The sequence below is a fragment of the Camelus ferus genome, chromosome 11, assembly GCF_009834535.1.
Source record: "Camelus ferus isolate YT-003-E chromosome 11, BCGSAC_Cfer_1.0, whole genome shotgun sequence".
NCBI lineage: Eukaryota > Metazoa > Chordata > Mammalia > Artiodactyla > Camelidae > Camelus > Camelus ferus.
The window spans coordinates 34,199,429-34,227,237 of NC_045706.1; the positions used below are offsets into that span (position 1 = coordinate 34,199,429).

At 39.5% G+C, this 27,809-nt stretch overlaps 1 protein-coding gene across 2 annotated transcripts; it reads left to right on the forward strand.

Moving 5' to 3' along the window:
* The first annotated feature begins 3,541 nt into the window (after positions 1-3,541).
* ANKRD22 (ankyrin repeat domain 22) lies at positions 3,542-27,801 on the forward strand. Of its 2 annotated transcripts, XM_014562024.2 has the most exons (7): positions 3,542-3,557; positions 4,681-4,869; positions 17,109-17,300; positions 20,747-20,854; positions 23,367-23,444; positions 26,591-26,689; positions 26,967-27,801. In XM_014562024.2, exons 2-7 carry the CDS (start codon positions 4,849-4,851, stop codon positions 27,042-27,044), a joined length of 576 nt encoding a protein of 191 aa, XP_014417510.1. In that variant the 5' UTR covers positions 3,542-3,557; positions 4,681-4,848; the 3' UTR covers positions 27,045-27,801. The 2 variants fall into 2 exon arrangements, with proteins under 2 accessions (XP_014417510.1, XP_006188050.1); XM_006187988.3 differs by lacking the exon at positions 3,542-3,557 and having other exon boundaries at positions 4,645-4,869.
* Positions 27,802-27,809: the final 8 nt, after the last annotated feature.

A 27,809-nucleotide genomic window follows, 5' to 3' on the forward strand; every position in this document is an offset into this window, starting at 1 on the left:
GCAGAAGTAGGCAGCTGTATCTTGGAACAGCCATCCAGTGTAACAGGATTTGTTAGCAATATGGTTACTTCCTTGTTTTCTTTTCTGTTTTTACCAAGAAATAAAAATAATTTCTCTTGTCTCAGATATGTTAAATGATCTAAAAAATCAGGAAGCACACATCTCAGCATTCCACTGACTATGGGACCAGGGGCGTGATGTTTACTCTTTATGCTTCCATTCAAGCACATGGTAATAAGTAATTCTGTGAGTACGTGGTAGAGGATGTTGCAGAAATAGAACACAACTTGGAATTAAGTGTCTTGTAAGAGCTAAACAATGAAATGATCTATTTTAAATTTAAACTTGCAAAGCCAGTATATATTTTTTTATTTTAAGGGCTGGCTGACCCGATTTCTTTCTCCATTACCATACATTGCTTATTTATTGGGAAATTCAAAAGTGATTTCAAGTTTGACAAGATTTTTTTAGGTCTTGGAGTAAAGACACTATATTAGGACAGAACAATAAGCATTACTGCAATTTGCCTTCTGAATCCTGGACTTTAAGTGAACAAATGATAGAAAAAGCACTGGTTGACAAACAAGAGAATTGCGGAAAGAGATGGCAGAGTTTCAATGTGTAAAACTCAGAAACACAAACATTCTGAGTAGCAAAAGTTATTATTTTTTAATTTATTATTTTATTGTTATTGTTATCTGATTAGATAGCAATTCTTAGCATTAAAAGGTGCTCGAATGAAAAGAAAAATCCTTGTGTTACTTAAAGAGGAAATAATACAGCCAAGGAATTTATCCAAGTTGTAGATTGGGGAAAAAAAAAAAAGACTATGATAAGATAGCTAAACTCTTTCACTCTTACATTTGAAACCTACTGGGTGATATGCTAATGACTTTCAAAATCTTTACCTCTAGAACAACTCTTACTCCAAAGCTCAAAAACCGTATAATAAACTTCCCTTTGAATATCTCCCGCTAGATGTGCTACACACAAGTGCCTAATTCACAAATTATGCAGACTGGAACAGATCATCTCTCTCCAACCTTTCCCTAATCTTACTTCTCTTCCAGTGTTTTGAGTTTTGGTGGAAGGTACGAAAGTCTACCAAATTTCCCAAGTAGGACACATGCATGTCATCCCGGATCTGCTATTTCCCCCATGTATCTTATATCAGATTGAGAATTCCTGCTAATTTTTTTTTTTAGCTTCTAAACATCTCTAGAGTATTATTCAGAGTATCTGTCAGAGTCCAGTAAGGAACCCTACTAGATATTTCAACAGAAAGATTTCATAAAAGGAATCAGTTAAGTGGATCTTGGAGGGCTGAAAAGGCAAAGAGGGAACCCTAAGGCAACTAATAGAGAGGATTACAGGAGCAGCTAGCTAGCTGCCACCTCTCAGATGGAGGGAACAAGGAGCAGAGGTTGGGGTTATCAGAATTTAGCAGCTTGGGGGAAGCACCCTGAAATTCTTGGGACCCAGACTTGAAGAGGGGCCGTTGTCTGGTTGTTGCTAATCCTGCAGGGGCTCAGGGGAGGCATTTCATCCCATTGGGCTGTGAGAGGGAGACAGCTGGTGCTGGTACCTCTGAAGAGTATGATTAGACTGGTTGTAATGAGAGGGACTGTGAAACAAAGCTGGACCAATTACTGTCTCTAGGATGACAGGCTATTGCTGGGCTTAAGCTGATAGGATCAGCAAATACACAGGAATGAGCCGGTCTCTTTCTTCCTCCTTAGCCTTGTGGTCCCTCTTGAGTGCTCCCTATTGGGAGAACCTAACAGGAGGCCAGCGGGGAGAAAAGAAATGCAGTTCACAGGGTGCTAGTGTCAACATCACAGAACAAGAGATAAAGAAGTGTATTTAGCACCAGGAGACGGTGACAGTCAAATGATAAAAATAAAACAATTTAGTTTGAAGTCCTTTATTCAAGGAGAAACAACCCATGGACTGGGGGAGTACCGTGTCCTGGAAACAGTGGGATGTTTGGGCAAGAGTGAGTTTTATAGGTTGTTCGAAGCAGAAATGCAGAAACAGGGTGTGACTGGTCAGGAGGTTGGAGACTTCTTCATTAGGCTAGCAGCTTAATCAGGGAATAAAGAAAATGTAACTGGTTTAAATTGATTGGCCTGGGGTTGCCTATCTGACTTTATTTAGAACAAGGATATCAGAACAGATTCTTGGTATTTGAGGACTGGCTGGCTGGAAATACTGTGTTTCTGGTAAAGCAGAGTACTTACAAGAACATGGAAGTTATGTAAGTTTTGGTTTGCTCTGACAGGGCACCCTCTGTCCTACAGAGTTCCTCCTTTTCTCTCCATCCCTGCTACTGCTCTTCTGCCTTTGGTACCACGATCTCTCGGTTGACTTCATGCAGTAGCCTCCTAACTGGTCTTGCTGATTTCTCTCTTGTCTGCCTCAACTCCACTCTCCACACAATGGCCAGAGTGATGGCTTTATTACACACATGAAATTCTGATCGTGACACTCCTTTAATTAAGTCCCTCCAGTGCCAGCCATTAGACACTGTTAGTGAGTCAAGATCTCAGAGTAGAACTCCCTAGGTATGTTCTCCTGAACCTCTCTTGGAGGGGGTCACGTCTTCAGGATACACCTTGAAGGAGCCTCATTTTTCCTTCCATGCTGTTAGGTGCTGGTCAGCAGAGGCTGGCTACATCCTCAACTGGTATCAAGTGGGCTCCTTTAATTCTAAGCCTGCAGTGTCTGACTGAAACATTATTTCTTAACAGAAGACATTTGTATATATGAGTTATTTCCTAGAACTTCTTTTTCTTTTCCATTTTTGTAATTATGGACTCAGTTTGCTAGAGAGTGAATCCTAAACACTTCTTTAAAAAATGATGTGTTTCTCAGACCTCATTATGACAGTGCTTCAGCATGAGGGGTCCATGGGAAGCTTGTCCTGAACCCTTACACCTTCAAGATGCAGTCCAGGGAGCGAGGCAGAATCCAAGTAGATGAGCTTTAGTCCTGCTGGAAATTACAGAACGCTTTCAAGTTCAGTCAGGGAGCAAAGAGCTTGGAGAAGCTAGCGACAACCTCAGCAGAGAGGTAGTAAGAGAGGAAAATTCTGTCCACACAAATTAGTTAAAAGAGGTTACAGAGAAAGCTAAAAGGGGGTTACAAGATTTACATAAGAGAATGAAGCACCCATTGGAAATACCATTAATGTTTAAGTCAGTAGGAAAGACATATACATGTCTTACAGAATAAAGAAATGCAAAATCAAACTAAACCAAAGGGGAAGTCAGCTGCAACCTTAGTATGTATTGCAGACTTCCGTCTCCAACAGGAGAATTAGCTAATTCTTAAAACTCCTGGGAGGTTGGCCCCAAAGTCAAGTCTAGAATAAAGTATCTAATTCTTGTTATAACAGTTACAAGAATAGCTCACTGTGCTTCTCAGCAGAGTAGGAAGAATTTCCCTGAATATATATAGGCTCAGACCTTGGATCTTACCCCCTCATCTTGGCCACAAAGATCCTGAACTGTTCAGAGGACAATTTGCTCTGGCTGGTTGAATTCTTTCTTTCACAGGTATGTTTGAGTGTTTTAATTCTGGAAAAGTTTAGCTCTTTGCTGTGATTGTGTTAAGTTCAGAAAAAATGTGTGACTATTTGGTATTATATTTGGTATATAAAATGTTTACAATGTTTAAGAGATTTGACAAATTAGCGTGTTTTTGACCAAGTGGCCTGGTAATCCATTTAAAATGTGTAATAGAGTAACTGATTTTAGACTCATGATTTTAAAATTGAATATTATAAAATAATTTGGCTACATTTGTAAATGGTATTAGAATGTTTAAGACAACTTAATGTTTATTATATTAGTAAGTTTAGTTTATTAGATTTACAAGACTGTTTGGCTGGGAAAGTATTACTTATTAGGCTCAGAACTGAAGCACTGAGGGGAGGGTATAGCTCAGTGGAGAGCACATGCTTAGCATGCACAGTGTCCTGGGTTCAATCCCCAGCACCTCCATTAAAAAAAAAAAAGAATTGAAGTGCTCATAAAGAAAATTCAAATATAGTAATACTATAAATATAGCATAAATCTTTAAGATAATTTAATTAACTAGGATGTAAATGGGACTGATTCTTCAGAGTTTAGCTTTTTCAATTTGAATTGTTTAAACTTTACTCGAAGATGCCCTTGAAAATGATTATGAGCCCATTTATGCACATAAAATAATATAGCTTATAAATTGAGCTTAATTTATTATTTTAATTAGTTTATTCAAACAAAACCATTAAGGAATAGTAAACAAACATATCTGTGCTTAAAGATAGCAGTAGTCCATAGTGACAGTTTTAAAGATGATTTTTCACGAAGGTCAAGTCCTATGCAGACATACGTGGTTTTAAGACGCGAGTTTGGTTGCATCTAGCCTTTCTCAGTAGCCACTGAAAAACAGATTTCAGTTAGGAAATGTCCTACACACAATACTCCATTTTGAACCCCAAGTCCTTCCTGCCCATGTGAGACCTTTCCTTCCCCCTCAACTTTGCTTCCTTCTTTCCTCTTGTTACCACTGGCAGAGTAGATATGACTCAGAAACCGGTTCCTCCAGGCTGTAACATTAGATGATACACCGCTGGGGTCATTCATTACGTAGTACACTAATGCCCTTGTTTCATTGGGTTGGGTTCTCTGGAAGGTACGTGGCTGTCTGGGTTGCTGGAGGAGCACTCCCAGGTGTGGAAAGAAAGGACTTGCCACCGACCTGAGCTTCTAGCGAACTTTCTCTCGGCTGGGAAGGATTTTGATGTTAATTGGAGACGATTCAAGAAGCTGTTGAGGTGGAAAAAGTCTGTGAAGGACCAGCATGGGAATCCTATACTCTGAGGTATGTAACTGCTCTCGAAATAAGATTCCAAAGGTGTTAAAAATTGCTCATGTCTTTCAAATGGAATTTCCTATCCCTGTTAGTATGTCTCCTTTTCTTCCGTCTAACGTTCTGTAAGAATATTAAGTCAAAACAAAGTCCTGCATGTTAATCTTTTTGATATTTTTAATATTTGAAGGCAAATTATTTTGCAATCCCAGAACTTCAGCTAGATGTAAGCAGATAGAGATATCACATATATGTCGTGATGTTCAGATGTTTGCGAGGGTAACTGGATCTCAAAGAATGAAGTTCATGAAAATGGAGTTAATGGAGTTGTGTTTTCTGATGTCAAATCTCCAGAGGACAAGTGTAAATTGTCCTCAACTGGATTTTCTAAACAGACAAAAGATAGACTGATTCTTTTATGGAACCACATGTACAGAGTAACATCTTTCAGCTTGATATTTGAAAAGAAATTCACCTCTAGCAATTACTAATAAAGACCATCCCTGTACAGAAGAGGGATAAAAACTGAATATGGTTTTGATAGTTTGAATTTTTTCTTTTCACAGCTGATGGAAACAGAAATGCTTTTTCCAGTATTGAGAGTAACCTATTATAATCAAATGGATTTTTAATCATGTTTCAAAGGAGGCAAGAGAGTAGTATTTAAACAGGAGTCCAAGAGATGTAATGACATTGTTATTCACTATTTACTCCCTCTCCTCCTTAACACAAATAACCGGTCAGTCTGCATTTCATTACAGATGCTCAACAGAACCTCTTTGGGTGGTTCTTCTAATGTTAAAGGCAATGTCTCTGTATTTGCAGTTATGTCTAATGCTAGGGTGTGTGTGTGTGTGTGTGTGTGTGTGTGTGTACGCCTTCCTGTAGTCAACTTGCTCTTTGATTAGCTTGTAATTCTAGGTATGTTTTGCTCAGTGACTTTGGGCTGGTGAAGAACTCACATATATGAAAATGTCAACACATGTTATGTTCTAAAACACTGCTCTGGCTTTTCTTAAACCTTGGATTGCCTAAGTGCCAGGGAGAGGAACTTACTAAAAATGCAGTTTCAAGGGCCCCCACTCCAGAAAGTCAGTTTCACTCAGTCTGGGTAGGGTCCAAAAACCTGGTTTTTAGAGGTGATTCTGATGTAGGTGATCAGCTTGCTACCCATGAGACAGAAACACTGCTCCAGGCTAGTGCTTTTCAAATTTTAATGTGCATACAGATCACCACCCAAAGATTTTCTTCAAATGCAGTTTATTATTCTGTAATCTGGGCAGGGTCTAAGATTATGCATATCATCTCCTGGAGAAGCCATCTGTCTAGGACCACGCTGTGAGAAGCCAGACTGTCATCTAGGCCCTGGGAATAATTACTTCAAATAGTCTCTGCATGAACAGTATAATTGTTTGTTGTTGGGGTGTTGATTTGGCAAGTAGTTGAATTAAGGCAAGGTAAGTCGTGTTGAATTATAATTCAATAAGCCAGTCAATAATTACAATATATCAATGAGAATATCCCCAGAAGTGGGATGACTGTTTCACTTTTCAGATATATGGAAGACAAAGCAATGTGGGACTTGCTATGATATTTAAAAACAAACACAAACACACACATATACACGTACCCTTAGAAAACCCTCACTTACCTAGAAACGCAGAGGTAATCATTCAAAGGATATAATTCATATTGAATCAAAGACAGTCTATGATTGTTGCCAGGCAACTCAGTGTCCCAAGTGGAGGAAGACTCTAGGCCCTTCCACTTGACTCTGCTCACTTGTCCACTTCACGCTTGCATCAGCAGTAAACACCTCGAAAGTCTTAGTCACCTCCATAAAAAAGATGATTGTCCACCTGCATGGGAAATAATTTCTCAGTCTGCAGAAATCTCTCTTGATATCAACTTCCTTTTTTCTTAGGTAAAAGTAGCCACCACTGAGCATACGTAAAAAGTAGTTTGACTAGGCAGGTTTGTGCAAGGCATGAGGCTTTGATCTCCCAGAGTGAAAACTGCAGTGAAGATGCTGTTTTGGGGATGGAAGAGTCTGGGTGTGTTTATGATGCTGTCTCGTTACTCTCCAGTCACCCTGAAACCAGGAGCTCTGCTTGCCTGGTGTGAGTGGTGAGCTCTGTGGCGAGATTTTCTGGTTTGGTTGCTGGGTTTAGACACTTCTCATTTTCAGCTGATGAATTTGATGGTGTCCCAGGGCAGTGGATGCTAGAGCTACACTCTGGATGCTGCCAGAGGTTTTAAAGATCCTCAGTATCCCCATATATCAACTTCTCGATACCTGGACTAACACTGTGCTAATAAATGGCCAGGATTAGGACAATGTGACTTCAGCAATGGATGAAAAAATGCTGAAGAAAGATGGGCTCTTTTAGTTTATTTTTTTTTTCCTTTCTTTTTTTGGCGAGAGTTGGAGGTAATTAGATTTATCTATTTAATTACTTCTTTAATGAAGGTACTGGGGATTGAACCCAGGGCCTCATACATACTAGGCACACACTCTACCACTTGAGCTATACCCTACCCCCCAGATGGGTCCTTTTAGATTGGAAGAAAGCTTAAGTTGCATTTGGGAGTTACATGTGAATGGATTGGGAAAAAAAAGCTTAGTCCCACTCTCTGATATTCTGATGCAGACGGTCTGTGGTGGGACCCTCTGTGAGACTCTCCTATCTATAATTTTAAAGAGGTTAAGAAGCTCTGGAGTATTGTCTCAAATATGTAAACATAACCTACTCATCTGTCACGCACCAGTCTCTCATTTGTCCTGTATCAGTCGCTGGCATTTCCCAGGTATGAAGAACATGAACCACTAAGTAAGAACAGAGCCAAAGCCAGTGTCCTGCCCGACTTCCTGGTCTGGCACTGCCTTGAAGCATCTCTTTCTGTTTAAATTTTCAATCAAGTTCTACTTCCCACTTTGAGTGTGGCATGCTTCTCTAGACTGGGGACATAAATTTTATCATTTTTCCTTAGAGCTGTAGGGGAGGAAAAAAATTCCTTTTCCCTTTATTCATCTTAGGTTCATTGTAAATTAGACTGACAGTGGAAAGATAGCAAGAGAAAAACTCATGGAAGTATATTAACACATGTGTCGAGCACATACAGGGTAGTATCCAGCGAAAAGTATAGTTGGAACTTGAGCTCTCATAGCACCTCTTTATTTTTCTTAAATTTTTCTGTATTTGTTTTTAATGGAGGTACAGGGTATTGAACCTGGGACCTTGTGCATGCTAAGCCCACACTCTACCCTCCTCCCCTCTTACAGCATCTTAACGAAAAGAGCAATAAATGTTTAGAGGAGTGGCAAGACAAAGGAAAAGGACTTTGGATTTCTAAGGCAGCACATTGTGGGAAGGCAAATATGTAGGGGAGCTAATGGAAGATAAGGGCCAGTTAGTAAATTTTATTATGTAGATTACTTTGGTCCCTTCTCTGGGCTGCCAAGGGTAACTTTTGTCATTCCTGGAGGAGAGGGAGGAGGGGAACACCTTCACGAATTTATGTCCTGCGTTTAGCTAAATAGGAGGAAGTCAGAGAATGTTCTTGTTATCATTTTCTTCTCAATTGCCTTTAGACCAAAATAATTGTTAAGCTAAGAAGTGTATTTTGGGTTGCATATTCTGCTACCCTTTGGATCCTTGCATTGCTAACAGTTATGCCATTATATAGAGAGAGCACATATATATTTACTGAGGTATAATTGACATAACATTATATTAGTTTCAGGTGTACAAAATAGTGGGTCAATATTTGTATATATTGCAAAACGGTCACCACAATAAGCCCAGTGAACATCTGTCACCATACATAGTTATCTTTTGATGATAGCTTTCAAGATCTGCTCTCCTGGCTGCTTTCAAACATGCAATACAGTATTATTAACTATAGTCCCCATGCTGTGCATTACATCCCAATGACTTATTCATTTTATACCGAGAAATTTATACCTTTTGATTCTCTTCACTCGCTTTGCACACCTCCCACCCTCTGCCCCCTGCCCCAGGCAACCACCATCTCTTCTCTCTAAACCTGTGCTCATTTTTCCTTTGTTTTTTTTTTCTTGTTATTGTTATTCAGATTCTACATATAAGTGAGAGCATATGGCATTTATCTTTTTCTGACTTATTTCACTCAGGATAATGCCCTTATGGTCCAGCTGCATTGTTGCAAATGGCAAAATTTCATTCTTTTTATGGCTGAATAATGCTCCATTATAAATATATACCACCTCTTTATCCATTCATCCATCAATGGACATTTAGGTTGTTTCTAATATATTTTTAAGAACACAGGAGAGAATGAGGGAACATCCCAGAGTTGGACCTCATGTCTGCAGTAGAAGAAGTGCTTAGAACTCAGGGAGAGAACCTAGCTTGGGGTAATCACCATCAGCTATGTAAGCCCGACTTTTCAACAGGGCTGATTCATTTGAACCCTTGTCGCTTGTATTTGTTCATACCATTTACAATAAAAACAAACATTCAGTTAGGGCTTATTATATGCCTGGCTGTGCTCTAAACATTTTATGTGTGTTAACTCATGTGATACTCACCATAACTATATGAGAGAGACACCATCATTATCCTTATCTTACAAATGAAAAAAACTGAGGCAAAGTTTCCGTAACTTGCCCAGAGTTAGGCAGCTAAAAAGTGCTTGCTGGCTACAGACCTGTGTTTGTACCTTCAGGGAAATCCTGCTTACGTCCCTGATGGACATGCTACGTTCCTTTCACCCCGCTCCTCCGCAGAGATGTCACACACACTCCACGAGCAAGTCAGTCTGAACCACGCTGCCCTTCTGCCAATATTCTTCCCCACTGGGATACACTATTGCCCTTTGCCCTTAGTTAAAAGAATAGGATAAATTAGATCCAGGTTCTGATGAAGTACATCCTACTCCCACCGGAAGAGAAGTGTTTCACTGCAAAGTTAGAATTAGAATTACCAAAATTAGAAAGAAGATGTTTAAGGACTTAAAAGAGCTCAGGAATTTGTGCCTAGGAGACTTGTAGAATCTTCAGACTCCTGACCTGTCAGCTGGGGAAACAGGCTCTAAGAGGAATATCGTATTAAAACGATGCAGCCCTTTAAAACTTGGGAAGGTCTAATGTTAAGATTATCTATGAACAGAGATGCACACACACACACACACACACACACACATATACACACACACTCTTAATATTACTCCTTTGGGAATGGACCTGTTTTCAGAGAGGCAGATGTTACTGTAGAGAAGAGCACGTGGTTTACAGAAGAAGGGATGGTATTAAAATATTCAGCGTCCGGAGAAAGCAGTGTAGGCTGAGCAGGGCTTATGGGAGAACTGGCACCCTTGAGGAGAGCTCCAGGGAGACAGGAATAGAGCTGTAAATAATGGGAAGGCTTTTGGACTGGAAGAAAACCTGGAATTCAGTCCCCATTGGGCCAGGAACTTGGGGCAGATAGGAGAAATCATTTAACCTCTCCAGGCCACAGTTTTGATATCTGTAAAACAAGAGGGCTGGGCTGGGTTCAGCACTAAATATTGTGTCATTCCATAACAAGGGAGAAGGAAAGGCAAAGGCAATTGGAAGAAAAAAGCCTCCCTCACAATCTTACCGGCTCGCTCTGTCTACGTTGTTTGTATGTTTGAACCCCTAGCAAAATTTTGGCAGTGTAGACTTAATAAGAGCACCAAAGGGCTTCCACCCCAATTGGTTTCTTGATTCTTTCCTTGTACATTTTAAGGATTTGACAAATGATAACGTGGTACTAAATCACGTTTCAAAAAGAAAATGATCGTGTCAGTTTATGAACAGAAACTGGCACTAAACATTTGTAAATATTTATTCATTCATTCACTCATCCTTTTATTTAATCAACAACTTTTATTGATCACATACTACATTCCAGGCACAGGCTAGCTCCTGGTATACAGTGATAAATAAATAAAAGGGGATCTTGACCTCTTGGAGCTACTTATGTGAAATGAATATACAAGTTAAAATAATTATGAATAGTGAAAACAGGAATCAAGGCAGCTACCGGATAAAGAGAGCGTATACAAGAGGGGAGTATGTATGTCTTTAGATTTGACCTGAAAGGCTCCTCTGAGATAGTGACATTCGAGCTGAGGTCTGAGGAATACGGATCTAGTCTTGAGAAGCTTGGGGAGAGTGTCGCAGACAGGGGATGTGCTGTGGGGGGCCTGAGGCATGGGAAGCTGGGCGTGTTGGAATAACTGAGCGGTGAGAGCAGTTCATCTAAGAGCAGGTAATAAGGAAGTTTATTGTCCAGTCAGAATTTAGAGAATAATAAAACTGACTAAAGGTTGATTTGCTTTTTTCCATCACCGTGCTCCAGTGATTTTTAAATAATGTCAGTTTAACACGGTCCTCCCACCCTTGGGCAGCCATTGTTTGACAGAAGTCTGGGAGCCTGGGAGGCAATGAGAGTGACCCTACTGCTTCCTTTCGGCCCTGCGTTTACCTCAGGTGGTCGGAGGTAGTAGGGAGAGTTCAGGGCTTCCAATTGGCTAGGTCCAGCACCTAGAACCCAGCCTTCCTCTGCCCTCGCTCCTCATGATTGGAGGCAAAGGCCTTCTCGCCCACTCCTGGTCCTCCTCATCACTGACCTCAGAGCTTCTCAGGTCTGAAGTGTGGCAATGAGGCTCCTTTAGTTTCCTGACAGTGAGGACAACAGCACATTCTCAAGAAGACTTTGTTGGAGAAAGAATAGAAAACAGATGAATGTGTGCCTTGCCTTGATTTCCCCTTCACTGCTACTACTCCTTATAATCCAGCCACACCGGGCCTCTCAGAGGTGACATGTGGGCTGATACACAATTTGACCTAGAAGAAAGCCAGACATATAGCTAACGAGCCAGTGCAAAGACCCCGAAGACAGAAATAAACATGGGGAGATCGCCATTCTAAGTGAAGTTAAGCCAGAAAGAGAAAGAAAAATACCACATGATATCACTCATATGTGGAATCTAAAAGAAAACACAAGCGGGAAGGGTATAGCTCAGTGGTAGAGCACAGGCTTAGCATGCAAGAGGTCCTGGGTTCAATCCCCAGTACCTCCATTAAAAAAAATAAATAAACCTAGTTACCTGCCCCCTGCAAAAAGTACCTCCAATAAGAATAAATAAACCTAATTTCCCCCCTCCAAAAATAAAAAATAAAAGACACAAACAAACTTATTTACAAAACAGAAACAGTCTCACAGACATAGAAAATAAACTTATGGTTACCACAGTGGGAAGGGAATGGGAAGGGATAAACAGGGAGTTAGAGATTTGCAGATACTTACTACTATATATAAAATAGATAAACAACAAGGACCTACTGTACAGCACAGGGAACTATATTCAATTTCTTATAGTAATTTATAATGAAAAAGAATATGAAAAGGAATATATGTGTATATGTTTATGTATGACTGAAACACTATGCTGTACACCAGGAATCAACACAACACTGTAAACTGACTATACTTTAATAAAAAAAAATTAAAAGAAAGAAGAAATGAACATGGCATTCTCCAGAAAGAGCTAGACTGTCGTGAGCAAAGACGAGGGTAATAGATGAGACTGGAGAGAAGAGTGCACCTGTGCGCTCGATTGATCTTGTGCCTTAGTTTTTCAGATTGTGCAGAGCACAGCCCTAGGGAGCATCATTCACAGTTTAATCCATGTGGATTTGTGTTTGCTGTTGGTGAACATTCCTTCTCTTCAATCTCCTCGCTGTCTTCCTCTGCATCTTCACTGAAGTCTCATGTTAGTCTCCACTTCAGTCTATTTTCTTCCTTGTTCACCATTGTTGCTTTATGCCCATGACTGTTTCTTCCTTGAAGTCTTATGTCCCTTTATCTTTTCACTGCTGCCCAGCATCCTCCAGCATCACTTCCACCTTCCTTGATTACTGAAGCACAGCTTCCCTTTCTTTCTGTTCTCTGAGGTCATCCTCGGTGACCTCAGTATCCACAAGCCTTTTGTCTCTTCTGTTGGCCTCTGTCTTTAGTTCAAATCAGCCACCCAGCAAGACCACTCATGACTTCTCATCCTGGACAAAGTTCTACCATGACATTTAGAATTTGCTACCTCTAGCTCCTATCATAACTTCTTAGCCAGTCGCATTTCCCACTGGATCACAAGTACTGATCCTTTTTCATGTTTCTGTCTGCTTCTCTCTCTCTTTCCATCAAGTCCTTTAGTCTCCACTTGGTTTACATACGTTGCCCAGTCAACCCCAATCCCACGGTGAACTACTCTCCTTTCACACCCCTTGCCTGACACGTGTTTCCTAATCTTTGCTCTTTGTCCCCTTGACTGTCTCCACCCTTGACGGTAGGTTTGCTGAAGAACATCATGAACTCCTATTGCAGTCTCAGCCACTGCAGCGCCTTATCGTGTTTCCTCCACCTGATGCTTTAAGCGGTTTCATATTTTTGTTCGTCTCCTGTGGCACTTTTCATTGTAGCTCTCCCAGACCTTCCCCACCAGGCGCAAGAGCCTCTTCCACCTCTGTTTCAATCCAGTCTCCTATGCCATTGCTGGGGAAGAAGAAATTTCCCTCTACCCTTCTAGGTTCTTCTGGCTGGTCTATGAATTAAACTGACATGAGGCAGATTAACCAGAGAAAATCAAACAAAAATTCAGTACCATGTAAACACAGAAAAGACCCAGGAAAATGGAGTAAACTGACAACATGGCTGAAACCCTCGCCTTAAATACCATCTTCAGCTAAAGACAAAGAGGATGTTGGGGGTAGTGGTTTGGGACTTCAAAGGGAAGGAAGGCATTTCATATAAAGATGGAAAAGCAAATATTTGGTAATTAAATGTTTGCTGGGCCGTGCAGAGACAATGGGACACAGAGTGGACTCTGATCTCGAGGCTCTGCCGAGTTTCCCCTCTGTTCTTTGTGGCCATCTCTGGTGATAGCTCTGTTCCAGAAAAGACCCTTTTATCTCAATTCTTTAGGCAGCTAAGGGGGAGGTAAAAAGAAAGACTTTCTGAGTCTTCAGTTTCTTAAAAATAATCAGGCTAAATTAATCCTCATGCCAAAGAGACACATTTTTGGGTGGCAAATTTTGCTCCTCTACATCATTAGCACACTCCCATTATATTTAAATATAATTACTGTTTACTGAGTTACCTATGCTTATCAGTTTACTTATGATAAATACATATTAGCATAGAGGATGAAGATCCAAATCTCAGGCTTTCTGGCCAAAAAAAGTCAGCTAATGTAAAGTTCTCTCTGTCCCAAATAGTTATCTTTCCTCCCTTGCTTTGGCCTCAGAACCACATTGTCATTCTGTTTGGCAAGGTAATACTTCCACATTTGTTCTCTATCCTATCATTCATTCTCTTTCAGTAATTATTTGTTTATTGTTTTAAATTGAAGTATAGTCAGATACAACGTGTCCATTTCTGGTGTACAGCAGAATGTCCCACTCACACATATGCACACATATTTTTGTTTTCATACTCTTTTTCATTATAGGTTATTACAAGGTATTGAATATAGTTCCCTGTGCTATACAGAAGAAGTTTGTTTTTTTAATCTATTATATGTATAGTAATTAATATTTGCACATCTCGAACTCCGAGTTTATCCCTTCCCACTTCCTTTCCCCCTGGTAACTGTAAGTTTGTTTTCTATGTCTGTGAGTCTCTTTCAGTAATTATTTATCCTTCCATAACCCCCTCTGCCAGTCTTCAGTGGCTTCCTTTTTTTTTTTTTTTTCCTTAATAAGTAACTGTAAGGGTAGCTTACATGAATCGGTGAACTATGAGTCGTTCTCGAGCTGGGCGCTTCATCTATATGGTCACGTTTAATCCTTCCTGTAACCTCATGAAGAGGATGTGCATCTTAAATGGAGAAAGACACTGAACACAAATTGTTTAAACAGCATATCCAAATAACACAACTGCCTCATGGCGAAGTTGAGATTGGAACCCAGGAAGTTTGCCTCCAGCTCCCGTACTTACAACCACTTGATGTCACCACTTTGCCTCCCGATGTGCAGAACCTTGGCTGGACCTGGGATTGAGAAGGCACTCCAAGGCACTTTGGACTCTTGCAGGAAGACTGCCCACCTTTTCCTTCCCTCTTTATAGTTAACTCTCAGTAAAGACTTCGAGCAGCCCAAGCAGGAGCTGTACGTGACGTCCTGTGGGAATGCGGGCCCAGCGTTGTCAAGTCTTTCAATTTTTTTAAGAGAAGCTGGAAAACCAGATTACTACATGACAAATTCCAGTCTTTTTAATGTTGTAATTTAAAATTTTAAGAAAAGAAAAATGAACAGTTTGTATATGATGTCTGAGTCAGGAAGATACTTTGCTTTTTAGCAGAAAAATTAACACTATAGCCACCTGTTTTCAATTCTGCACAGAAGCCCGTCAGTTCCCAAGTGCTAGTCTGTAAGCTGTAGTGATCAGTGGCAAATTTTCACTGGTGTATGCTGAAATTAAGGGGAAATAAAAGCAGTGTTGGACATAGAAAACAAACTCTGGTTACCAAAGGGGAAAAAGCAAGGAGGGATAAATTAGGAGTTTGGGATTAATAGATACACATTATTATATATAAAATATATAACAACAGGACCTACTGTATAGCACAGGGAACAATATTCAATATCTTGTAATAATATGTCATAGGAAAGAATCTGAAAACATGGGTATGTATATGCATAACTGAATCATTTTGCTTTAAACCTGAACCTAACATGTAAATCACCTGCACTTCAATGAAAAACAAAATTTAAAAAAACTGGAACAGTTTTTTTCACACAGCTAAATCTGTGTAGCGTAACGGACTGTTTTTTCCCTCTGGCTGTGCCGACTTGTCTGATGTCCGTGCTTTTATGACCCTGAGCTGCTCCCTGGTGGAGACTGAGTTTATAACAGCGTAGAATCCTTTCAGTGGCTTGTATGTCTCATGTAACAAATCGTTTGTATGTGATGTCTAATTAAAAATCAGACATCACAATTTAATTTAACTTTCTAAGTTTTAAATAAATTCCCTCCTTTGCATTTGGGCCATATCTTTTTTCTGGTTTCTCCTACAACCTCTCTGACCACTACTTCTTTATCTCCTGGCAAATATTGCTAATTAATTTAATTAATACTTAATAAGCAGAAATAATAACTTCCATAAGTTGAGCATCATTCATGTGATAGGCATTGTAAGCACTTTTTTTACACTGTCTAATTAAAATAAATCTGAAAATACTTAGTGTTTGCCCATTATGTGCCCAGTGCTGAGTTATAAGCTGGAAATATGGTGGTGAATGGAATGAGGTGGTCTTTATCCACATGGAATTTATAGCCTGAATTTCAGTGCCTTCCCTCACTCACTGTGGTCTCAGCCCCTCCTGATTCACACTAGCCTGAAACACACAATTATAATTAATTAAGAAAAGAGTTATAGTTGCACCAGTTGCTCTGAAGGAATGCTGGAGTCAGGAAAGACTCAGATAAAATGAAAATTAAGTTATGATACGAAGGATGAGTTAGCAGTTAGCTAGGTGAAGAGAGAGGTGAAAAAGTGTTTTGTTTTGTTTGTTTTGTTTTGTTTTTGTAGAGGGAGCAGTAAGGGCTGAGGCCCAGATGGAAGAAACTAACCACAGGATATTGAAAAAAGGAGAGAAGTCCAGTGGGAGAGCAGAGATGTTAAGGCAGGCAAGATGAGGTCTGCTCAGGTCTTGCTGTTAAACTCCCATGGTACTTTGAGAAGCTCCTTATAGTGCCTTCTAAAATAAAAAAGCATCTAATTGCAGTTAATTACCTGTTACGTTATTTGTCTAAAATAGGTGCCAAGTACACTGTACAGAGTTCCTTGAACAAGGGACCACACATCTTTGTTCCTGTCTCCTAGTGTTGCCCTAAACTCTGGTATGCTGATTTTATCTTGAGTAAAAACCTGCTTTTCTGACAGGCATCATCTATCTGTGAACCCAATGCACAATTCCCTTACTGAGTCGAATCTACGATATTGCTTCCATCTATTCACTCATTTGTCCATTCCATGAATTTTTTTGTCTACCAAGCAACTTAGGAAATCGTAAGAGGTTCCTGGTGGACTTTTGCTTGTTCTAGACTTAAGGCTAGACATAATTGAGATCCCATGTCTCATCTACAAAGCAGTATATTACAAACTGGAAACACTGAATTATAAAGTATTAGATGATTTTTCTTAGTGTGGTTTAACAAAACCTGCTTTTCTTTTCCTCTCCGCAGCCCATCTGCCAGGCGGCCTATCAGAATGACTTGGGTCAAGTGTGGCGGTGGATAAAGGAAGACAGCAACTGTATCAATGTTCAAGATGGCTTTAACGGAGACACCCCCCTGATCTGTGCTTGCAGGCGAGGGCACCTGAGAATCATTTCCTTCCTCCTAAGAAGAAATGCTGATGTGAATCTCAAAAACCAGGTGAGGCCGTGACCGGGGTACTTCTTTCCTCTCAGCAATGGAGGCAGCAAATGTCATTTTCTCTTTGTTTTTTCTTTTTCATTGAGGTATAGTTGATTTACAATGCTGTGTTTCTAGTGTACAGCATAGTGATTCAGTCATACATGTATATATATGTGTGTGTGTGTGTGTGTGTATATATATATATATATTCTTTTTTATTACAAGGTAATGAACATCGTTCCCTGTGCTATATAGTAGGTCCTTGTTTTTTATTTTATATATAGTAGTGTGTATCTAAACTCCTAATTTATCCCTCCCCCCTTTCCCCTTTGGTGACCATAAGTTCGTTTTCTATGTCTGAGTCTCCTTCTGTTTTGTAAATAAGTTCATTTGCATCATTTTTTAGTTTCCACATACAAGTGATATCATATATTTGTCTTTGTCTGACTGACTGCACTGAGTATGATGATCTCTAGATCCATCTATGTTGCTGCAAATGGCATTATTTCATTCTTCTTAATTTTCTTATTGTTTGCAGCTCCTAATACTTTTTTTTTTTTTTTGCCTTACTTTAGAGAGACTGATATATATTGAGGCCATATTATCAGTTTAAGAAGCAAAATAAAACGTAATTCAATGAGCAGGCATATTTTGTGGGTTTTGTTGTTATGTCCTTGTATTTCTGAAAAAAATTTTAAAAAAGGAACGATTCACTCAGTTGTCTGGATAGAGCTTCTTCCTTTTTTCCCTCCTCCTCCTCCCTGTGCTTTTTCTTGCCCCTCCTCTCCTCCTGTTTCTCTTCCTCACTGTTACAGAAGTAATGGGAAAGATTTCCTAGGAAAAAAGTATTAACCCGGTGGTGTTATTTCATTAGTTAGATTTTTACCTACTATGTTAATGTTCTGATCTCCAGAAAATCCTATAATTTGCTTACAGAATGAAAGCATTTCAGTGAGTAATTTGCCAGGAACAAATATGCTCATGAAGCCAGACAGAAAGGCATAAAGGATATACTTAAAGATGCATTATTAGCTGACTTGGGGTCTTGAGGATTAAGGAAGAGCGAGACACGTTGTGTACTGCTGAGAATATCCATTCAGAACCTGCCCAGAAATCTAGAGTCTGTATCACAGTAAAGGCAACATCTGAAGTACACTGAGCAAATATAAAAAGTCACTTTTTGTGATGGCTATGAACACCCTGTACGCACTCAAGTACGTTCAATGAGGAAAGACAGCCTGTAGGTCCCACTTGCCCCTTCCAGATCAGCTTAGAGAGCAGCTCAGTTGGAGTAATAATGTATCATCAGAAAATGGATCACTTCTGGCCTTTTTTGTTTGTGCTTCCTATTTCTTGTGTCGTGGGATTTAAAAGCAAATCATGGCAGTGCTGACTCTAACTGATGTACAGCTTAGTGGCGGGACATGATTGCCCCAGCACACAGCTGAGGAACCAGGTGGGTGGTGCTGTGGTGGGAGGGGGTGGCAAAGACAGAGGTCTCTGCATTCACACCCTCTCTGGAGACTGGGCACTAGGAAGCTGAGGGAGGGAGACGTCTGTGAACACAGGGATGGGGTTGACGAGGCACTCTTGTCTCCGTTTTGCAGACAATCTGAGCCAGCCTGCTCATGGAAGTAAGGACAGGACTTTAGCGGATACTTTAGTAGAGATTTTATCAAAAGCAGCATTGGATTTGCGATTTTCTATTTTTAAAATAGTTTTAAAGGTTTTAAAATGTTTAATCGTCTCCATTTTTCCCAAATACTAATTTTTGCACATTAATAACTTGAACCGTACCTTTTCATTTCTTAAATCTATGAGTCATCTTCCAAAGCACTAAAGAAATCAAGACCTTAAAAACAAACAGAAAGCTCCATTACTGGTACAGATGCATGTGCCAAATAGAGGATGGATTTCATGGAAACCAAATTAAATTAAAATATAAAGATACCTTTGTTTTATTTTGTTTGTTTGTCTGTTTTTTGGTCTGTCAAATTGACCAGGATTAAAACAGAAAATCAAGTGTTGATCAGGAAGGAAACTTATTTTATTTTATTATTTTAAAAAATTATTTATATTTTGGGGAGGTAATTAGATATTTATTTATTTAAATGAAGGGACTTAGGAACTAGGGATTAAACCCAGAACCTCTTGCATGCTAGGCACACAAGCTACACTCTCCTTCTCCCTGCCTCCCCACCAGGCCTTCACAGGAAGGAAGTCTGAATCATTATTATTTTACTGGACAAATTAGCATCACAATAGGGAAAGCATTAATGCCTTTTATGCCAGGAATTATAATTTTCAAAACTGATGCTAAGGACAAATTTAGAAATGTTGACAAAGCTTTGTGAATGAGGATGTTCAAGCAGTGTTATTTATGAAAATGAAAAGTTAAAAACTTGAAATGTTCAACAGGTAGGGTATGGCTAAATAAATCAGAATAACTCCATTCAATGATAAGCCATGCAGCCATTAGTTACATATTTAAAAATATTAAATGGCATCAGAAAATGCACATATTCTAAATATTAACTTAAAGAAAGCAGATATGATTTTGCATGTGTAGTATGACATTTTGCATGTAGTATGACCCTATATTTTAAAATTCCACATATATGCATGACTGGATGAAAATAAGCAAAATAGCAATAATTAACCCTGGGCTGTTTGATATGGGTGATTTTAAATTCTATCATTATACTCCTGTCGGCTTACAGAATTTTTACAGAGAGCATATATACCTTGGTATTAGAAAAACAAAAATACTCTTATTTAAGAACAGTGGAAATGTTCTCTGTTCTCTCTGACTCTCCCCCTCTCCTCGCATTCCACTCACCATGGCCTCTTTTGTATCATACTTATTTGTGCAACTTCCTGTCTACTGCTGTTTGATTATGAGGCCCTGAGGCTTTATAAGCCCCACAATTCCTAAAAGCGTTAATTCTATCACCTGATAAATAATTCACATATTTAAAGAATTAAATTGAGTCATTTCCATTCTTCCGGCACTGCCTGTGTGCATGTAGGAACATGGAAAAATTGTCATGTGGTTAAATTTTCCCATAAACAAACTACAAAATGAATAATTATGGTTATGAATTTAACCATAGATGATTAAAGAGTAACTATAGCTTTTCATACTGAATTCAGTCCTCTGTTTTTATCCCAATGTGTTTTTTCCCCCAAACTAAGATGAGTTTGAGAATCCATCTTTTGATGATTTGTAAAATGTACATTTCACCTGTTGTCTTTCTGTGCCAACTTTTTCTTTAGACTTTTCTGGGTTCAATGCCCTGGTCAATGGAAATTTGGGTTTATTAATTCGACATACTCCACAGAAAGAGGTGCCGTGGGGACCACAAGAAGAAAAAGCACCGAATAAATTTTTGATATGGTAATCCAAAAATATGCAATTTGAAGTGTCATATTTTATTGATAAAAGTCCTTTTCTTAATTTTCAGAAGCAGAGAACCTGCTTGCATTATGCCGTGAAGAAAAGATTTACCTTCTTTGATTATCTACTCATTATCCTCTTAATGCCTGTCCTGCTTATTGGCTATTTCCTCATGGTGAGTACAACACTGGCGAAAGCAAAAGGTAAATGGGTAGGAGATCACAGCATGACTCAGTAAGTTTTGCCAAGTTGGTGAGATGCAAAGAAACAGTAAAATAAGCTCTGGGTTTGTAGTCTGTAAATGACATTGCCAACACACAGGCAATGCTGTGATTGAAGTAAAGAAGAAAGATAAATTAATTAGTGGTAAAATAATCTGTGCAACGTTTTATTTAGAAAAATAAATTTACCTATATTAAGAATCATCTGAAGGAAAAGCAAAAAATCCTGAATATTAAAAAATATTCTTAAAAAATCAGGGATGGTGATGGCTCAGTGGCAGAGTGCAGGCTTAGCATGGACAAGGTCCTGGGTTCAGTCCCCAGTACCTCCATTAAAATAAAATAAAATAAAATAATTTTAAAAAATCCCTTTCATACTGTTTCTTTTCTCTCTCTCTCTCTTCCTTTTTTTTGTAAAAAGACTTTAAGTTTTGTACATATCTTTCTAAGTTTCTGATTTTTAAGGACCCACCCTAGTGTAAGTGAAAAAAACAGATCTCAGGAACTTTGCATCCAGAAGCTGGCAAACATGGGAGATCTTTGTAGAGAATTTGAAGCCCACCTTTCACCTGGGTAGATTTATTCATGCTTAAAGGAATCTTTGACATGCAGTCATTTGCTTACATACAGAAAGATATCAGTGGTATAGGAATGCATATTAGTCATATTAGTAGAAGACGAAGCTTAAGTTGTTTTTGTTTTTTCAAATAGAGTGACAGGTTTGCAGTGACTCATTCCCTTTTTCCCATCTGGCTCCTCTCGTGGTCAGTTCCGCCTCTGAGAGATGACTCAACAGATGTGTAATTTCCTCCAGTTAAATGACCCTTCTCGCTGTTGCTAATAGGTCGTGGGTGTTAGTTATACCTGTTCATATAAGCTTCAGAACAGTCTGCCAGTAAGTAATGTTATTATCTCCTCAGGTAATTAAATGTTATAGACGTTGAAGAACGATAATTAAGTATGATAACATTGATTTTGATGCTTGGATTTAGGAGAGAAAAATTATAATTTATTGATAAACACATAATCTGTTTATACCCTTGAAAAAGTTCTTTAAATACTCTTGTTTTAGTACAGAGCATTTGAATATTTGTAGTTTTGGGGTAGGGAGTTCTGTTGTTCATTTCCAAACCTTTTTAGAGATTATGAAGAAGAAAATTACAACTGTGATTAGCAAAGCTGATTCAGAATTTGTTGACACACAGCCTTGGTCTCTAAGTCCAGTGTTTAAAGCTCGAGACCTAGGCAAAAATGCTCATTGTAATGAGTAACTCAACTCTGATTGCACATGTATCCTATTTATTCAGGGGGCCTGAAATTGTCAGTTTGTGACACGCAAGGGATAAGTGACATGAGAGGGGAAGGGACCAGAAAGGATTGTGTTATATCAGAGGAGGATAGGGAGAAAGGAGGTTTAGACGTTGTCACAGGAGGAAACACAAAGAGAGAAGACAACTGAGTGGAGCTTCCTAAATGGTAAAGGGGCTGAACCCCAGGACATGCCTACCTGAGCAGGGACAGCTGTGCTCCCTCAACAATGGGGTGGTGGAGGGGAAGCTCAAGTGTCCTATGGTCAGAATCTCAGGGACGAGGCAGGAAAAATGGACTTCTGCGGAGCCTAGTTAATTCCACTCACTTGTTCAATCATTCAACACATATTTATTTTAGACCTACTATGTGCCATACACTGTGTTAGGGATACAATGATGAACAAAACAGGTGTAGTCCGTGTCCTCGTGAGACTTAGAGGGTGGTGAAAATGAGTCATTAATCAAATAATGACAGAAACACATGTGAAATTACCACGAGGTAGGTGGTACAGAGAGGTGCTCAGGGTTGGGAGAGCCCAGAACAGGGATTTCGCCTGGCCAGGTAGATCGGGAAGGCTCCTGGAGGAAGAGGGGCTTTGAATGAGCTATTAAAGATGAATTTACCAGGCAGAGAAGAGAGAAAAGAGGCTTCTAGAGAGAAGAAACATTCAGTTTAACTCTTCTATGGCAGGAGGGAGGCTGGTGGGAATGAAAGACTAACAAAGACCAGTGTGGCTGGAGCACGGTGAGCTGGGGGTGGGGCTGTAAGTGGAGGCTGAAATACATGGGGCCTTGTTGGCCAGGCTGAAGACTTTGCTTTTGCCCCCGAAGCAGTGGGATGTTATAGAGGGAAAAACAGGTCACTGGACCCCATCCTCAGTAGAATTTGACGGGTCTAGGGTGGGGCCCAGGTTTTGCATTTCTAAGTTCCCAGGTGCTGACGCTGCTACCCCAGGTCCACATTCTGACAACCATAGCTTCATCTAATCGATACTTGAGGGTGGTGAGGACATGGGGCAGAGTTTAAGAAAGATGCACAGACGCATAGGGGTGTTGGGATGAAAAAGAAACCCACTGATTAGAATAGTCCAGGCATAGGTGGAGACAGTGTTTGTAAATAAACCTCTCCTGTGCTTGTGCTTGCTGGTTGGAACAGGTGTCAAAGACAAAGCAGAATGAGGTTCTTGTACGAATGCTGCTTAATGCTGGTGCCGAAGTTAACGCTGCAGACTGTGTAAGTTTTTATTTTTAATCTTTTGAAATGACATTCAAAAGTATCATACTTGTGATGTATGAAGTTGCTAGCTTTGTTTTCCAAGACACTTGTGCTTCACTTTCTCCTTCCTTCTTTCCTCCCTCCCTCCCTCCCTTTCTTTCTTTCCACTGCTGGTCAGGTGACCTCAAGAATGTTTATATACTGCCACTAAACTCATAAGAATAACATCTTTATGGAATATATAACATCTTAATTAATTATTGAAGTATAGTCAGTTTACAATGTTGTGTCAATTTCTGGTGTGCAGCATAATAGTTCAGTCATGCATATACATACATATATTCGTTTCATATTCTTTTTCATTATAGGTTACTATGAGATATTGCATATAGTTCCTGGTGTTATACAGTATAAACTTGTCATTTATTGATTTTATATATAATAGTATCTGTAAATCTTGAACTTCCAATTTATCCCTTCCCAGCTCTCTTCCATCTGGTAACTGTGAGTTTGTTCTCTATGTCTGTGAGTCTGTTTCTGTTTTGTAAATAAGTTCATTTGTGTCTTTTTTTAAGATGACACATAAGAGTGATATCATATGGTATTTTTCTTCCTCTTTCTGGCTCACTTCACTTAGAATGACAATCTCCAGGTCCATTCATGTTGTAGCAAATGGCATTATTTTGTTCTTTTTTATGGCTGAGTAGTATTCATTGTATGTGTGTGTGTGTGTATATATATGTATATGTATATACATCACAACTTCTTTATCCAGTCATCTGTTGATGAACATTTACATTGTTTCCATGTCTTGGCTATTATAAATTGTGCTGCTATGAACACTGGGGTGCATGTATCTTTTCAAATTAGATGAATATAGGACATTTTAAAAAGAACTTCTCCACCACTGGAGAGCAGTTAAGAAAAATGTAGGCTCTGATTACAAAATTTCATCCTCAGTAGTTAAGCTGGTGTCAGAAGGCCTGTGTGTGAACTTAGGCTACTTTATACCTATGTGAGTTTTGGCGAATTTTAAACTTGACTCTCAGTTCCTCATCTATAAAATGAGGATATCACTAGCATGCACTCACAGGGCACTTCATGTAAAGCACTGAGCAAAATCTCTGGCACATAGTAAGTGCTCAATGAATGCTAACAGCGGCTTCTGCTGCCAAGATCCCAATGCACAGGTGACAAGGTCCCCATCTGTAAACTAAGGAAAGATAAGGACAAAGATCATCGAGAAATCCACATGACAGTAAGAGCAGTGGCAACAGGGCAGCATCAGCTAAATTCTTCCTGTTTATAAATATAAGGTCTTGTTTTCACCTTTTACCCCACATCCTTGCACCCATCTTCCTCTCTTGAATGATCACAAAGGGATCAAGAATTTCATTGCGGGAAATTTTATTTGCTTATATTGGCGAAATGAAAATTCGTATTCCCAGTTCTTTATTGAAAAAGCAGACAAGTTGAAATTTGATTCTAAGAAAACCAATATTCTGTGATCCCTGATTTGTTGTGTACCTGTATGTGTGTGTGTGTGTGTGCATTACCACTGTTCTGTGATAGAGCAAATGTCCCCATCCTATTTCTATGAATTATTTACATCAGTTTAGTTTTGGTTATATAGACATCATCGTTTAAATGGAGGTAGCTCTGTGTGTGTGTGTGTGTGTGTGTGTGCACGCGCGTGCCCGCGTGAGAAAGAGTACACAAAAAACAAGGACCTACTATAGAGCACAGGGAACTATATTCAATTTCTTGTAATAATATATAATGGAAAAGAATATGAAGAGAAAATATAACTATGTATGTACATGTATACCTGAATCATTTTGCTGTACACCTGAAACATTGCAAGTCAAACACATTCCAATAAAAAAAGTTTTTAAAAAGAGAATATGTTTATGAAATGTACGTTTTTCCTTCTTTCCTCCCTTCCTTCCTTTCTTTCTTTCTTTCTTTTTTTGAGTAAAAGTAGATTTATTTAGAGAGATACACACTGCATAGAGTGTAAGGCAAGAGAACGGCAAGGAAAGAGGTGTGGGAATTGGGTGCTCAGGTTAAAGTAAAAGTGGACACACACTCCATAGACAGAGTGCGGGCCGTCTCCAAAGAGGAGGGAGTGAAAAAGGCCGCTAGGCATGATGTTGCCAGTTCTTATGGGCTCTTTAGCTTCACATGCCTACAGGTGGGACCCTTCCAACTACCCTGGGGAAGAGGCTGGGATTCCCAGGAATCAGGCCACCGCCCGTTCTTGGTCTTTTGAGGCTAGCCTTGGGATTGTCATGGGGCCTGTGGGCAAGTTATTTATCACACTGTTACAATGATTTTTGGATTAATTTGGATGAACTGCATCATCATTTCCTTAGATAACCTTGACATATATTAAGTAAGATGTTTTTAAAAACTAAGTAAAAGGTTTGTTGAAGGTATTTCTTGGTCTTTTTATTTAAATTCAAAAGGTTTAAAACTTTGCCTGAGACCAAAATTTCTCTAGAGTTTTTCCTAGTTATCCATGTCTATGTCCATATCTAGATAGAGAATTAATTCCTGTGCACACACAGGGACACATGCATGCACACACAGACACCCTTTTTCCCCCACTATTTTTCAAAAACTATCTGAATATTAAGATCCATTTTCCAACTCCAAGTAATGCAGTATATTCTATTTTTAGGTAATTAGACTCTTCATTTCACATGGAAAAATGCAGAGCCAGATCTGTATTTATCATGTTATCACTTAGTAAAAATAAGTGATTGCAGCATTATTTCCTATGATCTTAGAAGAATTTCTGAGGAATAAAATCCAGAGTTAATTCTGTTAATCTTGAGAGGCAAGGATATTATTTTTCCACTTCTTGAAAGGCAAAATTTGGGGCACAAATACCCCAGCTGTAAATTTCTTTTGACCAGGAGTTGGTGTTTTAAATTAGACCCACAGAGGAGATCCACTCTTGTACAATACACAGTGTAAGCTACAACAAAGCGAGCACAGGGGACAGCTGTGTGGAACGGCACTGATCACACAGTTGCACGTAGTTGGTGTGCAGACTTTTTGCTTAGCTGTACACTACAGAACGTGGACAGTGCTTGCTAAAGAAGCCACACGCGATGATGTGCAAGGATGAGCTGCAGTGTCGGTCCCCTGTGTTTCAGTACGGCTGCACGGCGCTGCACTACGCCTGTGAAATGAAAAACCAGACTCTCATCCCTCTGCTCCTGGAAGCCCATGCAGACCCCACGATAAAGAATAAGGTAAGGATCTGTGGACCGTGGTCTGAGGTCCTTCCAGCAGCATAACCTTCTAACGTCCGCGTTGGGCTGAAGTAAATTAAGTGCCTCTGATGTTGTTAACCGCAAAAGTAATTGTCCTCCTTAAGAAATTAAGTTACCCTATTACTGCTAGAACTGAATGACATTTAAAGCCCTTGCGAAGCCTGTGGGTCAAACAGTCTAAATTGTTTACTAGACCTTCTGCACTGACATCTGACTTTACTGGAGATAGATAACTATCATTTCTTTCTTTTCTCAGCACGGTGAGAGTTCCCTGGATATTGCTCGGAGATTAAAATTTTCCCAGATTGAACTGATGCTAAGGAAAGCATTGTAGTCTTTGTGGCCTCTTATGAAGAAGCAGAAAAAGTTAAAGAACTGGATTCCGTCTCCATCTTGAAGTACCGGTCTGTGGACCACTCGACCTGAAGGCCACCATGTTGTGGGGATAATGATGGTTGCCATGGGTGACGATTTTGAAGAGCTTTGTGTTTATAATGTTTACCACAGTCGTGGTCTTTTCAGGGGAAACGCTAATGCTGTTGGATTCTTCACTTCACTCAAGAAAAGGTGATGTTTCAAACTCAGTCTCTCCTAAAGGAGGGGATTGGTGTTATCCACGTTCTCTCTTTCCAGCTGTGTCGCTGTTATAAAGATGCTGTCCCATCCATTTTCTGCCCCAGGAGGCAAGCGGTTCCTCTCAGGCCCCTTTGTGTAGTAAGAGGAAGAATCAGAGCACAGATATTTGTATAGAGTGGTGCATGTATGAGTCAGGGCTTAGAGACTCATATGTAAATATTCCTTTGGTGAAACAACTTAAACAAAATCGTCCATTGGTTGTCCCCACAGAAATTTACAAATGCTACCAGCCAGGACTCTGTTTTTCTTTCCAGAGAGCTGGTGTACCAAGCATACCTCGAGGTATTTTGCTATTGATTTACAAATAAGAGCTCTCTTGGTTTTGTACAAGATTGTGCAACTATCAAGTTGTTGTTTCAAAACTATCTTTGCAATTCTCTTGTGAATGTGAGTTACTTATCTTGTTTGTACTGTTATTTTTTATTGATAAAATTAAAAATATTACTGTGAATGTTTTGGATAA

Excerpts from the sequence above, each read along its gene's own strand:
- ANKRD22 (XM_014562024.2), top strand. The coding sequence starts at position 4,849 with ATGGGAATCCTATACTCTGAG. Across the intron at positions 20,855-23,366 it reads TTATTGGCTATTTCCTCATG|GTGTCAAAGACAAAGCAGAA; the intron begins GTGAGTACAACA and ends TGGTTGGAACAG. Across the intron at positions 26,690-26,966 it reads ACCCCACGATAAAGAATAAG|CACGGTGAGAGTTCCCTGGA; the intron begins GTAAGGATCTGT and ends TTCTTTTCTCAG.